Source organism: Scyliorhinus torazame, chromosome 4, assembly GCF_047496885.1.
Source record: "Scyliorhinus torazame isolate Kashiwa2021f chromosome 4, sScyTor2.1, whole genome shotgun sequence".
NCBI lineage: Eukaryota > Metazoa > Chordata > Chondrichthyes > Carcharhiniformes > Scyliorhinidae > Scyliorhinus > Scyliorhinus torazame.
In genome coordinates this window covers 173427385-173439587 of record NC_092710.1, presented here as the reverse complement: position 1 = coordinate 173439587, position 12203 = coordinate 173427385, and the positions used below count along the sequence as shown (strand labels likewise).

Sequence of the window (12203 nt, the reverse complement as noted above, 5' to 3'; positions counted from 1 at the left end):
AGGACATGTCCCGCAGAACCACATCAAAGACAACCTGATACTAGGTGACATCCCCCAGAGAGGCAGACATTCTGCTGAGACCCTCAGCCATGGCCATCACCGACTGCGTGACGCCTTGGACACCTTCACTAATGGTGCCGATATCGTGCACCAGGCTCTCCACTGCGGTCACCACGCTAGCAGTGTTGGCCTCGTGCCACGCATTACCAGGACATCTCCCGTGCACGTAGCCTCTGGGACTCCTCCAAGTGGATATGGATCTGCTGGAATGTCGCTGACACCTCCCTCTGAATGTCCCAGCCACACACCCTAACATCTCCATGAGCTCCGGGATGACCTCTTCCACAGGTTCAGCATCAGGCTGGGACCCAGCTGGGTCCTGGGATCCAGTAGATTTCTGACTGCTGTCTCACCTGGGGTTTCCTGCTTCCACATGATGTACATTAGCAGCAGTGTGGTGCTCACCAGATTGTGCCCCAGAAGCCTGTCCACTAACATGTCCCACTGAGTTGTGTGTATCTGCTCTCGTGGAGGATGGGGATGACAGCTGTCCTGCGACTATTATGGATGCATCCTCAGAACTCTCCTCCGAGGTGGTCTCCTGGGAGAGTGGAGAGGGGGATGGACATGTGGTCAGTGGGAGGGATGGGTCAGTCAGTAAGGCAATAAGACTTCACGTTTGACATGTCCTCCGGGTTGTGCCCGGTGGTTCCTCACCTATGCACCATCCGCCAGCCTCCGTGTTGGTGACCGCCCTGTCGTCGGTCACACCGGTCACCTCCAGGGCCCGCTCCTCGAACGTGATGAAGATCCTGATGTTTGGCATACCAAGGCCAGTCTGAGCCCTCTCCCGGCGATTGTGGGAGAGCTTTTCTTGAGGAGACACAGAGAGGGCATTGTTAGCCACACACAAGGTTCACAGTGGTCGGAAGGGGGGGGGGGGTGTTGAGGAGGGGCTGGGGGGCTGAAGGGAGGAGAGGGTAGAGGAAACATTGGGGGGGGGTGAAGGGGTAGGGAGGGTAGACGCTCCCCTGGTGGGGGGAGGGGGGGGAAAAGGGCGTGGAGGGAGGCATTGGTGTCTACTCATTCATGCTGCCTGGTGTAGGGCATTGACCTTCTTCTTGAACTGGCGGCCAATCCTGCTGGTCACATGAACCGAGCTCACTGCCACCGCCACCTCATCCCAGGCAACACTGGCTAACCCACCTCAACCATCGGGGGGAACAGGACATTGCCTCTGTCATGACATGCAGATAATGATATACAGACAGGCAGCTAATGAACACAGGGAATAGGACATGACCAATGAGCAGGCAAGACACTCAGGGGTGGTATCTCACTATAAAAGGCACGAGGCACTCACACTCCATCTCTTTCCACTGATGAACATCTACTGAGTGAGCCAGGGTGTATTTACAGTATCACACCTCCAGCACGTGGCTAAGAGCTAGTCTGGTTCAGTCAGACAGAGTAACAACACTTAGGTTAGCAGAGAGTCGAACTCATAGAGAACTGTGCTAACTGTGCTACTGGTTCAATAAATCAGACTGAACTAACTTCAAGGTCTGGAGTATCTTTTGGCTAAAGCTGCATCCAGTTGCAGCCTGTGTTATCCCAGAGTACATAACACATCACCCTCCTGGCCTCCTCAGTGTCTAGCAACCTCCCCAGGTCTGCGCCCCGAATCTTGGGGCCGGTCTCCTCGGCGCCATTGTTGCGAGCTGGCTGGGGTTGACTGAGCAAGTGCAGTTTAAGTGCTGAATCGACCTTGTTAGAGGGGGAGCTGGCGAGTGCGGTCCCGGCGAATCAGCTGGCGAGCTGGCATTTGGGGCGGGAAGCTCGTGGGGCCTCATTTAGTTGACCAATTATCATTGAATAGCATTGCCGGCCTCCCAGGGCCGAGCGCGGGAATCTTGCGGCAATTCCCGCTCACTACCCCACTTGGAAATGTTTCCGGAAAAATGTGTGGGCTAAACCAGTGAGAAACAGAGCAGAGCTGGCGGGAAACTCCCTGAAACTTAACTTAGAAATGTTTTGGGAGAATTGCCCCCATTCAGAGGATGCACTTCATCCATGGTCATTCGATTAGAAACTTTCCAGAGACTTGAGATATTTCTGAATCTTCACACAAATTGCAAAAGTCTCCTGACCCTTACACTTTTAATGTTCCCTTTTAAAGAAAAGGCAGTTGTCGATTACAGTCTATTTTTAAAGTTATGAATATGACATGCCTTTTCTGGACATGGCAATAGTCAGGTAGAATGTAAGATGAGCTGACAATTGCTATTGCCCATTCTGCATGCTGCCAATGCAAATTTCACTCCTTGTGCCTCTTGTTATCTATAAGCTGCATTATCAACACACACACCATGCAAAATTCAATTATAATTGCATTGAGGCCCAATCTATGTGATTGGGCCTCAGCTTGTATAGATGGATGAGGCCCAAGTCTGATTCCGGAAACATCTGGGCTCCTGAATGGAAAGCCCAGTAAAAATTATGACAGAAAGGGAATGGGGCTGCAAATTGGATGACGTTGACTTTAAACTCCATTACCATCCCATTCCGTGCCGAATGGAAGGAATTAAAATATCCCTAATAATTTGTCCAATTAACTGTGAATGACGAGGGTGAAGAATGGGTATTGTTTTACATAACTTCTTCTCAATGTTTTCTATTTTCAGAAACAAAGTGTTGGGCCGCTGGGGATGGATAATTCCACTGTCAGTTGTTCTTTCCACATTTGGGTCTGTAAATGGTACTTTCTTCACTGGAGGTCGCACTTGCTACGTAGCAGCCAGAGAAGGATCAATGGTAAGGATATAGAACTGTCACTGTGTCTCATACACCGAATATAAGTTTGGCAATTACGAACACTGTCAACTAGGAGAAATAGAACAGGGGGAAAGGGTGATACTGGCTGGATTTTGAAGGGAAAAAGTTCAGAGAATTTGAGGTAAAGAGATAATGGGTGGCAGGAGATACCCCAGCTTGCTTTTTTATACCTGTCAGAATGAGGGACAATGTTCAAATTTAATGCAAAGCTCAAACCTTTTTTTTTATACAGAACACACAAAATACATGAAACGTGATGTAAAGTCACCATAGTCCCAGATGACCAGAGGCTGCTTTCCCCTTTGAGAGAGAGAGCTGACTGGTGATGATTTAATCTGAGGATCACCACACCTCAGGCAAGGGGCAAGGTTGAGAATGCTGGGCCTTCATGGATAACCTCAGCCGGTACGGGAATTGAACCTGCACTGTTGGCCTAGCTCTGCATCGTGAACTAGCTGGCCAGTCAACTGAACTAAACCAGCCCCCAAGATGGAACCATTCATTCTATCAAGGCTATTCCTTCCACAAAACAAGCATAATAATAATAATCTTTTATTGTCACAAGTGGGCTTACATTAATACTGCAATGAAGTTACTGTGAAAAGCCCCTGGTCGCCACATTCCAGCACCTGTTTGGGTCACAGAGGGAGAATTCAGAATTCTCAGCTGGTACGGGAATTGAACCCATGCTGCTGGCCTTGTTCTGCATCACAAACCAGCTGTCTAGCCCACTGAGCTAAACTAGCTAATCTCTGGAGCCTCTCCCCAGGAAGGCTGCAGCCGAGCGCCGATCAGCACTGGTCCACACAAACGTGGACCAGGTAGAATGGTACCCAAGGCGGTCTCCCGGCCCATCGGAAACCCCTGCACGGTCAGGCTAAATGCAAGGTAGCCCTCTGGCCCTCCCCCTGGAATGAGGGTACCTTGGCACTGCCACCCTGGCATTGCCAACGTGCCTGGGTTGCACTGTCAAGCTAGCTGGAGCACTGCCTGGGTGTCAGGGTGGTAGTGCAAGGGTGCTCAGGTGCCAGGGTAGCACTGTCAAGGGTCAAGGGTCATGGCCATGAAAGGAGGTTGAAGTGGGTGTTTGAAGGATGGGGGTGTGCAGGCAGGTAAGTAGGGGCCTCTGGAGGTTCGGGGATGACAGGTGGTGTCCTCGAAGGGAGGGGGTGCTGTAAGGGGGCTTGGAAGGGCCTGAAGATGGGACCCCCCCAGGGACCTCATGGCAGGGTGTCCTCACATGGGGGAGTGTGGGGTATTGTGTATGTGGGGGGGGGGGGGGGGGGGTGACATTGCCAAAGAGTGGGGAATGTGTGGACCCCACATGCTCACTTAGAGATCAGGGCACCCTTTCAAAATGGCGGCCTGATCTCTGAATGCAGTTCCCCGGTGCTGAAAAAATTCTAAGAGCGGGATAGTGGTAAGGAACTCGAAACTCCCTGAAAAACCCGCCCCAAATGAACTTAGAATTTTTCCAGAGAATCGCGCGCATTACATCCGAAAATCCCTTCCAGAACTCCCTGAACCTCGGATGTGCCCAAAACATGTCCTCATGATTCGCCGCCATCCCCCGCACACCACCCACGCTCATTCGCCACCCGCAAGAAGAACCAACTCATGCTAGATATAGTCATGTGGGCTCTTTGAACCACCGTCACTTGGACGAGGCTTAACCTCACGCCTGCCGAGGAAGCATTCACCCTCCGCAAGGCTTCCCTCCACAGTTCAGCCTCCAACCCCTCCTGCCACTTACGCCGAACATCCTCAAGGGGAGCCCCTCCCTCTTCATCAGCTTCCCATACATATCTGCCTCTCTACCCTCCCCAATGCTACCCTCTGATAATAATTTATACCGCAGCACCGGGGGCCGCAGTGCCGGAAAGGATGATACCTCCTTCCTAACAAAGTCCCTAACCTGGAGATACCTGAACCTCTTCCCCTTGGTAACTGGTACGTCTCCTCGAACTCTTCCAGGCCTGTTAACTTTTCTTCCACAATGAAATTCCTGAAGTACTCTAGAAGAGAAAATGCTGGAAAATCTCAGCAGGTCTGGCAGCATCTGTATGGAGAGAAAATAGCTAACATTTCGAGTCCAGGTGACCCTTTGACTCGAAACATTAGCTCTTTTCTCTCCCTACAGATGCTGTCAGACCTGCTGAGGTTTTCCAGCATTTTCTCTTTTGGTTTCAGATTCCAGCATCTGCAGTAATTTGCTTTTACCGTGAAGTACTCTACCCCTATTAGGGGAATGGAGGGCCCCAGGGTGGGAGCCAACGCTGTTTGTCAGTCTAATATCCTCTCCCAATTCCTTACAGATATTGAACGCTATGGCAGGGATTTTAGACCCAACAGAACTTGCCCTAGTGCTAGGCCGGGCGGCCAGACACTGGAGACAGTGGCAGCAGCAGCATCAGCAGATGCTCGAGGCAGTGACTCAGGTGCCGGAACCAGCCCCGCACCCTGATGGCTCGGACGTTGATCAGGCCAGGGTAGGACCCAGAGGGGAGAGTCCCACAACGACTCAGGGTGCACAGGCGTCACTGGTCATGCGAACAGATGATGGACAGTGCGTGCCACAGTTGCACTGCCTCAACAAGGAGATGGTGCGACACCTGTGCCATATCCTCGCGGACGTGGTACCGCATGGAGGAGGAGGAGGGCACCCGCTCCTGGTGTCCGTCAAGGTCACCGCAGCCCTGAACGTTTATGCCTCCGGACCCTTCCAGGGCATCAGCCGGGACCTGTGTGGCATCCCACAGACCACAGCCGACAGGTGTATCCGACAGGTCATGGATGCCCTGTTTGCTCGGGTGGAAAACTACATCTACTTTGACATGGACCAAGCCCAACAGGATCACCGGCCAGCTGGTTTCTCCGCCATCGCCGCAATGCCCCATATCCAGGGGGTAGTGGATGGCACACAAGTTGCCCTGTGCTCATCGGACCACCAGAAAGAGGTTCCACTCCCTGAACATACAGCTCATGTGCAACCACCAGATGAAGATCGTGCGCGTGTGTCCACGCTTCACAGGGAGTGTGCACGGCAGCTGCATCCTGGGCAGTCGGTCATCCCTGGTCTCTTCGAGGACCACCCCAGGATGGGCGGCTGGCTCTTGGGAGATAAGTGGTACGGGGCCGGAGACCAAGGCGGAGACCCGGTACAACGAGGCCCATGCGGCTACCTGGGCTGTCAGAGAGCAGTGCATCAGACTTCTCAAGATGCGGTTACGATGCCTCGACCGCTCCGCAGGTGCCCTCCAGTACACCACCCAGAGGGTCACCCACTTTGTGGTAGTCTGCTGTATTCTCCAAAACCTCGCACAGCAGCAGGGCAACAAGATGGAGGTTGGGGATGAGAAACATGTGGCCACCTCCGAGAGGAGGAGGAGGAGGACGAGGATGATGAGGCAGTGCCAGACCAGCAGAGGCTGGAGGACGAGCCCAGGAAGGAACCGGCGTGGAGGCGCAGGACAGGCGGCAGTGGCGAGGGTCCAGCAAGCTCGGAGGGCCAGGGAGGCCTTCATACTCGCCCGATTGACTTCGGACTTGGCCTGGTCTGTCATCGCTACCTTACCCACCTGCCCACCCCCATTTCCTACCATACCATGGACTGTGTCGTATCATTCCAGGCTCCTGGGACTTAGTCGGCACTGCCAGCGGGTCACTGTCGAGGGCAGGTTTTTTTTTGATAACCCGCAGAGAGCTGAGTGCCGGTGCTCCTCCATCTATGTCATAGTCTGACCCCTGCCTGTCAGCTGAGTGCTCGCGCACACCCATCACCTGCATGTGGTTTGCCCGAGGAGGGGGGAGATGCCTGGAGAGATGGAGAAAAGGTTCGGAGGTCGACCTGCATTGCGGGGAAAGTGACAGAGGCATCATACTGGTTGTACACAATAGTGTTTAATGTGTAATACAATTCCCCACTCTTCCGATGGTGCCCCCCACAACCCCTCTCAACCCAGCCTCCCCCTCACCCCTTCCCCCCCCCCAAATGCCCTCAAATACCCTCAATGTGCTTCATCTTCCTAGATCTACCACTACATCTAGGTGTATCCCCAGGATGCATATCAGAGGTGGAGGCAGCCAGCTGTTTACCTCGTCCCATGGCCTTCGATGCCTTCGATCATGTGAGAGTACCTTTAAGAAATGAGTTTTTAAGAAATGTACCTTTAAGAAATGGGTGTTTATCAGTGATGTCAGAGTGTGGGTGGAGCTGTGCTGTCTGTCAGCTTTTTACTTTCATTTTAGGCTGTTTGCTGCAGGGTGTGTTTTAGTTTCGTTTTCAGAGCTGGATAGCTGCAGTCACAGCCAGAAGGTGTGAGACCAGAAGGTCTCTCTCTCTCTAATCTAAAGACCGTAAATCGATCCTTTGGTGATTAAAAACTAATAACTGCTCTCAGTAGTGACTTTAACCTGATGTGCTTCTGTTTTAGAGGGTTTTTAAATGTCTTATGGATGTTAAAAGGACAGCTTAAGGATTACTTAGTGTTGTATTCTTTGGGGGTTATATTTGAATTGATGGTTGCTAAGATGTTCACTGTATGTTTTAAAAAGGTCAACTTGAGTTCATAGAATAAACATTGTTTTGCTTTAAAAAATAAATTTCCATTTCTGCTGTATCACACCTGTAGAGTGGGCCATGAGCTCCCCATACCACAATCTATTAAAAGTTGTGGGTCAGGTAAACTCCGTAATACACTTTGGGGTTCTCTAAACCCTTGCCCATAACAAATTGGGGGCTCGAAGGGGATAAAACTCTATCTATTGGATTGGCTTAGTGAACTTAAAGACAGTGAGGAGTGAGCATATTGTGGGTGCTTGTCAGGTGTGGTATTCTAGTTTAAATAGGGAGTGTGTTATGGACAATGGCTCTTTCAAAGACTCTGAAGTTTTTGGGGGTGGAGAAGGTCACACGCAGTACCTTACGGACAGAGACAAAAGCAGACTGTTAGATTTGGCAAAAACATTGCAGTTAACATTACCTGACAAAATGCGAAAAAGATGAGGTAATTATGGCGGTGGCTAAGCATTTAAAGTTGCCTGAGATACAGTTTGACATTGGAAATGGCAAAAATTCAGTTACAAATTAAACAAATGGAACATGAGAAATAATTAAAGCAGCTTGAATACGAAAGAGAGGAAAAAGTAATAGAGAGAGCGGGGAAGAAAAGAGAATACGAAAGAGAGGAAATAGTAATAGAGAGAGTGGAAAAAGAAGGAGAAAGAGATAGAGAGGAAAAAGAAAGAGAGCGAGAAGAAAGCAGAAAAGAAAAAATAGCCCTAGCAGAACAAAAAGAAAGAGAAAGGAAGATACAGATCAGAGAAAAAGATAAAGAGAGAGTTTGAACTTCAGAAAATAGCCATGAAACATGACAGTCAGTTAAAATTGGCAGACGTAAAGGGAAACGTACAATTGGATGATAGTGATGAGGATAGTGAGAAAGAGCGTCAAAGTCGAAGGCATGGTGGGAATCTATTTAAATATGTCCAACCATTGCCAAGATGAGGAGGAGGTAGAAGTCTTTTTCATTTCATTTGAGAAGGTAGCTAAACAAATGAAATGGCCACAGGACATGTGGGTATTACTGATTCAAACAAAGCTGATAGGTAGGGCTAGTGAAGTGTTTGCATCACTACTGGAGGAGGTATCTGGGACGTATGCGGAGGTGAAAAAATCCATCTTGGGTGCATATGAACTAGTGCCTGAAGCCTATAGACAAAGGTTTAGAAATTTAAGGAAAGAATTTAGTCAAACATACAGGGAGTTTGAAAGGCTCATACAGAGTAATTTTGATAGGTGGATAAGGGCTTTGAAAATAGACCAAACGTATGAAGCTCTCAGAGAAAGTATACTTTTGGAGGAGTTTAAAAATTCAATTCCTGATGTAGTGAGAACTCATATGGGAGAGCAGAGGGTTAAAACTGTGAGGTTAGCAGCAGAAATGGCAGATGATTATGAATTAGTTCATAAATCAAAGCTTGGTTTCCGACATCAGTTTCAGCCTGTGAGGGATAGAAACTGGGGACATGAGAAATACTCCAGTGGTAAAAGTAAGGGTGATCTGATGGTAGATAATAAGGAGAGTGTACCTCAGACTAAAAAAGAAATCCAGGAGGGTGGAAGAGACATGAAATGTTTAAAATGTTTTCACTGTAATAAACTAGGCCATGTAAAGTCGCAGGGTTGGTGGTTGAAGAAAAGCACTGGGAAGGCTGATGTAAAGCAGGATGAGACAGTGGGGTTTGTTAATGTGGTAAAGGAAAGCCCAAGTGAAGTGAAGGAGGGGCAAAAGATTGTACAGCCTGATCAAGAGGTGATTGATAAGAAGGTGCCAGATTTCTTTAAAGAATTTACTTGTGTGTGTAAAGTTTACACATGTGTATGTGTGTGTAAAGTTTACACATGTGTATCAGGAGGAGCAGGTAAAGAATTCACAATTTTAAGAGATACGGGAGCTAGTCAATCTTTAATGGTAAGAGATGAGGAGTTATGTAGTTTGGGAAGAATGTTGCCAGAAAAGGTGGTAATATATGGAATTCAGGGTGAGAGGAGGAGTGTTCCATTATATAAGGTAGGGTTGGAAAGTCCAGTGAAGACTGGTGAAGTGGTAGTAGGAGTAACTATCTTGTCCAGGAATACAGTTTATCTTGGGTAATGATATAGCTGGATCACAGGTGGGAGTGATGCCAACTGTGGTTGATAAGCCAGTGGAAAATCAGACAACTGGAGTGTTGAAGGACGCATATCCTGGGATTTTTCCGGATTGTGTAGTAACAAGGTCGCAAAGCCACAGATTAAGACAAGAGGAGAAATCAAAGAGTGAGGATAAAGTTGAAGGGCAATTATCAGAAACGATTTTTGATCAGATGGTTGAAAAAGAACAAGAATAGGTGGAGGATCAGGCGGATATTTTTAGTTCGGGAAAATTGGCGGAGTTACAACAGAAAGATGCAGATCAGAAAGCATACATGGAAGAGGAATCTGAGTGTATACCAGAGTGTTATTACTGTAAAAGTAATGCCTTGATGAGAAAATGGAGACCTTTACATATGCAGGCGGATGAAAAGTGGGCAGAAGTTCATTAACTAGTATTTCCGGTAGGGTATAGAAAGAAGATGTTGCGAGTTGCATATGAGGTACCAGTGGGAGGTCATTTGGGAATAAGTAAAACTCGAGCTAAAATACAAAAACATTTTTATTGGCCTCGACTGCATAAAGATGTAGTTAAATTTTGTCAATCATGCCACACATGTCAAATGATAGGGAAACCTCAAGCAGTGATAAAACCAGTGCCCTCAATACCCATTCCAGCATTTGAGGAGCCTTTTACAAGGGTCCTAATTGATTGCGAAGGACCGCTTCCTAAAAACGAAAAGCGGGAATCAATATCTTTTGACTATAATGGATGTGTCTACTAGGTTTCCAGAGGCCATTCTAGTACATAATATTACAGCTAAAAAGATTGTGGAGGAGTTATTTAAATTCTTTACTTGATATGGACTTTCCACAGAAATACAATCAGATCAAGGATTAAATTTTACCTCCTGGTTATTCAAAGAAGTTATGGATAGCTTAGGAATAAAACAATTGAAATCAACTGCGTACCATCCAGAATCGCAGGGTGCATTAGAAAGGTGGCATCAGACATTAAAGACAATATTGAGGGCTTATTGTCACGACTATCCAGAGGATTGGGATAAAGGAATTCCATTCGTACTGTTTGCAATTAGGGATGCACCTAATGAGTCAACCAAATTCAGTCCTTTTGAATTAACTTTTGGGCATGAGGTAAGAGGACCACTTAAATTGATGGAGGAAAAATTGGTGAGTGAGAAAACTGAAATTACATTATTGGATTACGTTTCAAATTTTAGGGAACGATTAAATAGAGCAGGTGAATTGGCTAGACAACATTTGAAAGTTGCACAAGATGTGATGAAACGGGTCACGGACAAGAAATCCAAAGTTCGTAGTTTTGCCAGTGGAGATAAAGTTTTAGTATTGTTACCAGTGGTAGGTGAACCTTTAAAAGCAAGGATTTGTGGACCTTATCAGATTGAAAGGAAATTAAGTGAGGTGAATTATGTGGTAAAAACACCAGATAGAAGGAAGACTCACCGAGTGTGTCATGTGAATATGCTTAAAAGGTACTTTGAAAGGGAAGGAGAGAAAAAGGAGGAGGTTTTAAATATTCTAACTCAAAACTGACAAACCAAATCCAGATGACTGTGAATTTGACATACCTCAAATTAAATTGGAAAACAGGGATGTTCTTAAAAATTGGGATAAATTGTTGAGTTACCTTCCAAAGGAAAAACAAACTGACCTGAAAGAGTTATTGATATCATATGGGCAAGTTTGTAGAGATAAATTGGGAAGTACTAAAATGGCTATACATAATGTAGATGTGGGAAATGTTGTTCCAATCAAACAACATCCAAACAGACTTAACCCTTTAAAATTGGCACAGGTTAACAAAGAGATTGAGAGTATGCTTAAAAATGGCATAATTGAAGTGGGTTGTAGCCAATGGAGCTCACCCATAGTGATGGTACCTAAACCAGACGGTACCCAACGGTTGTGTGTGGACTGTAGAAAGGTTAATGCAGTTACAAGAACGGACTCTTATCCTATCCCACGTTTGGAGGATTGCATTGAGAAAGTGGGACAATCAGCTTTTATTTCCAAACTGGATTTACTTAAAGGTTACTGGCAGATACCCTTAACCGAAAGGGCGAAGGAGATTCCCGCTTTTGTGACTCCAGATGGTATATACCAATTCAAAGTTATGCCATTTGGCATGAAAAACGCCCCAGCCACATTTCAACAGTTACCTAACAAAGTTCTTTCAGGATTACCCAATTGTGTGGTAAACATCGACGATCTGGTTTTCAGCCAGACATGGAAAGAACATTTTAAACACCTGATGGAATTATTCGATCGACTTCAGGAGGCGGGTTTGGTGATAAACCTAGCCAAAAATGAATTTGGAAAAGCCCAAGTCACTTTCCTTGGCCATACAATCGGACAGGGCCGAATGGTCCCATGGAATGTGAAAACAATTATTGGGGAGTTTACGATACCCTCGACACGAAGGGAAATAATGTGATTTCTTGGTATGAGTGGATTTTACCGGAAATTTGTACCGAATTTTAGCAGTGCGGTTGCTGACGGACTTGCTCAAGAAGCGTAACAAATTCCAGTGGATAGCGGAGTGTCAACAGGCATTTGACGGCCTGAAGGCTGTGTTAACCACTACTCCTGTGTTAGTCATCCCAAATTATACGAAACCATTCAAAGTGGTGGCTGATGCGAGTGATGTGGGTGTAGGTGCGGTGCTTCTACAAGACGATGACGAAGGGCTAGA

The 12203-nt window shown here is 47.2% G+C and overlaps 1 protein-coding gene across 4 annotated transcripts in view; it reads left to right on the top strand.

Annotated features, from left to right (window-relative positions):
* Positions 1-12203, top strand: part of LOC140410599 (b(0,+)-type amino acid transporter 1) — a 72165-nt gene that overhangs the window by 40104 nt on the left and 19858 nt on the right. For all 4 annotated transcript variants that reach the window (XM_072498880.1, XM_072498881.1, XM_072498883.1 and 1 more), the window contains exon 3: positions 2685-2814. In XM_072498880.1, the coding sequence (XP_072354981.1) occupies positions 2685-2814 (130 nt within the window). The remainder of the gene's footprint in view (positions 1-2684; positions 2815-12203) is intronic.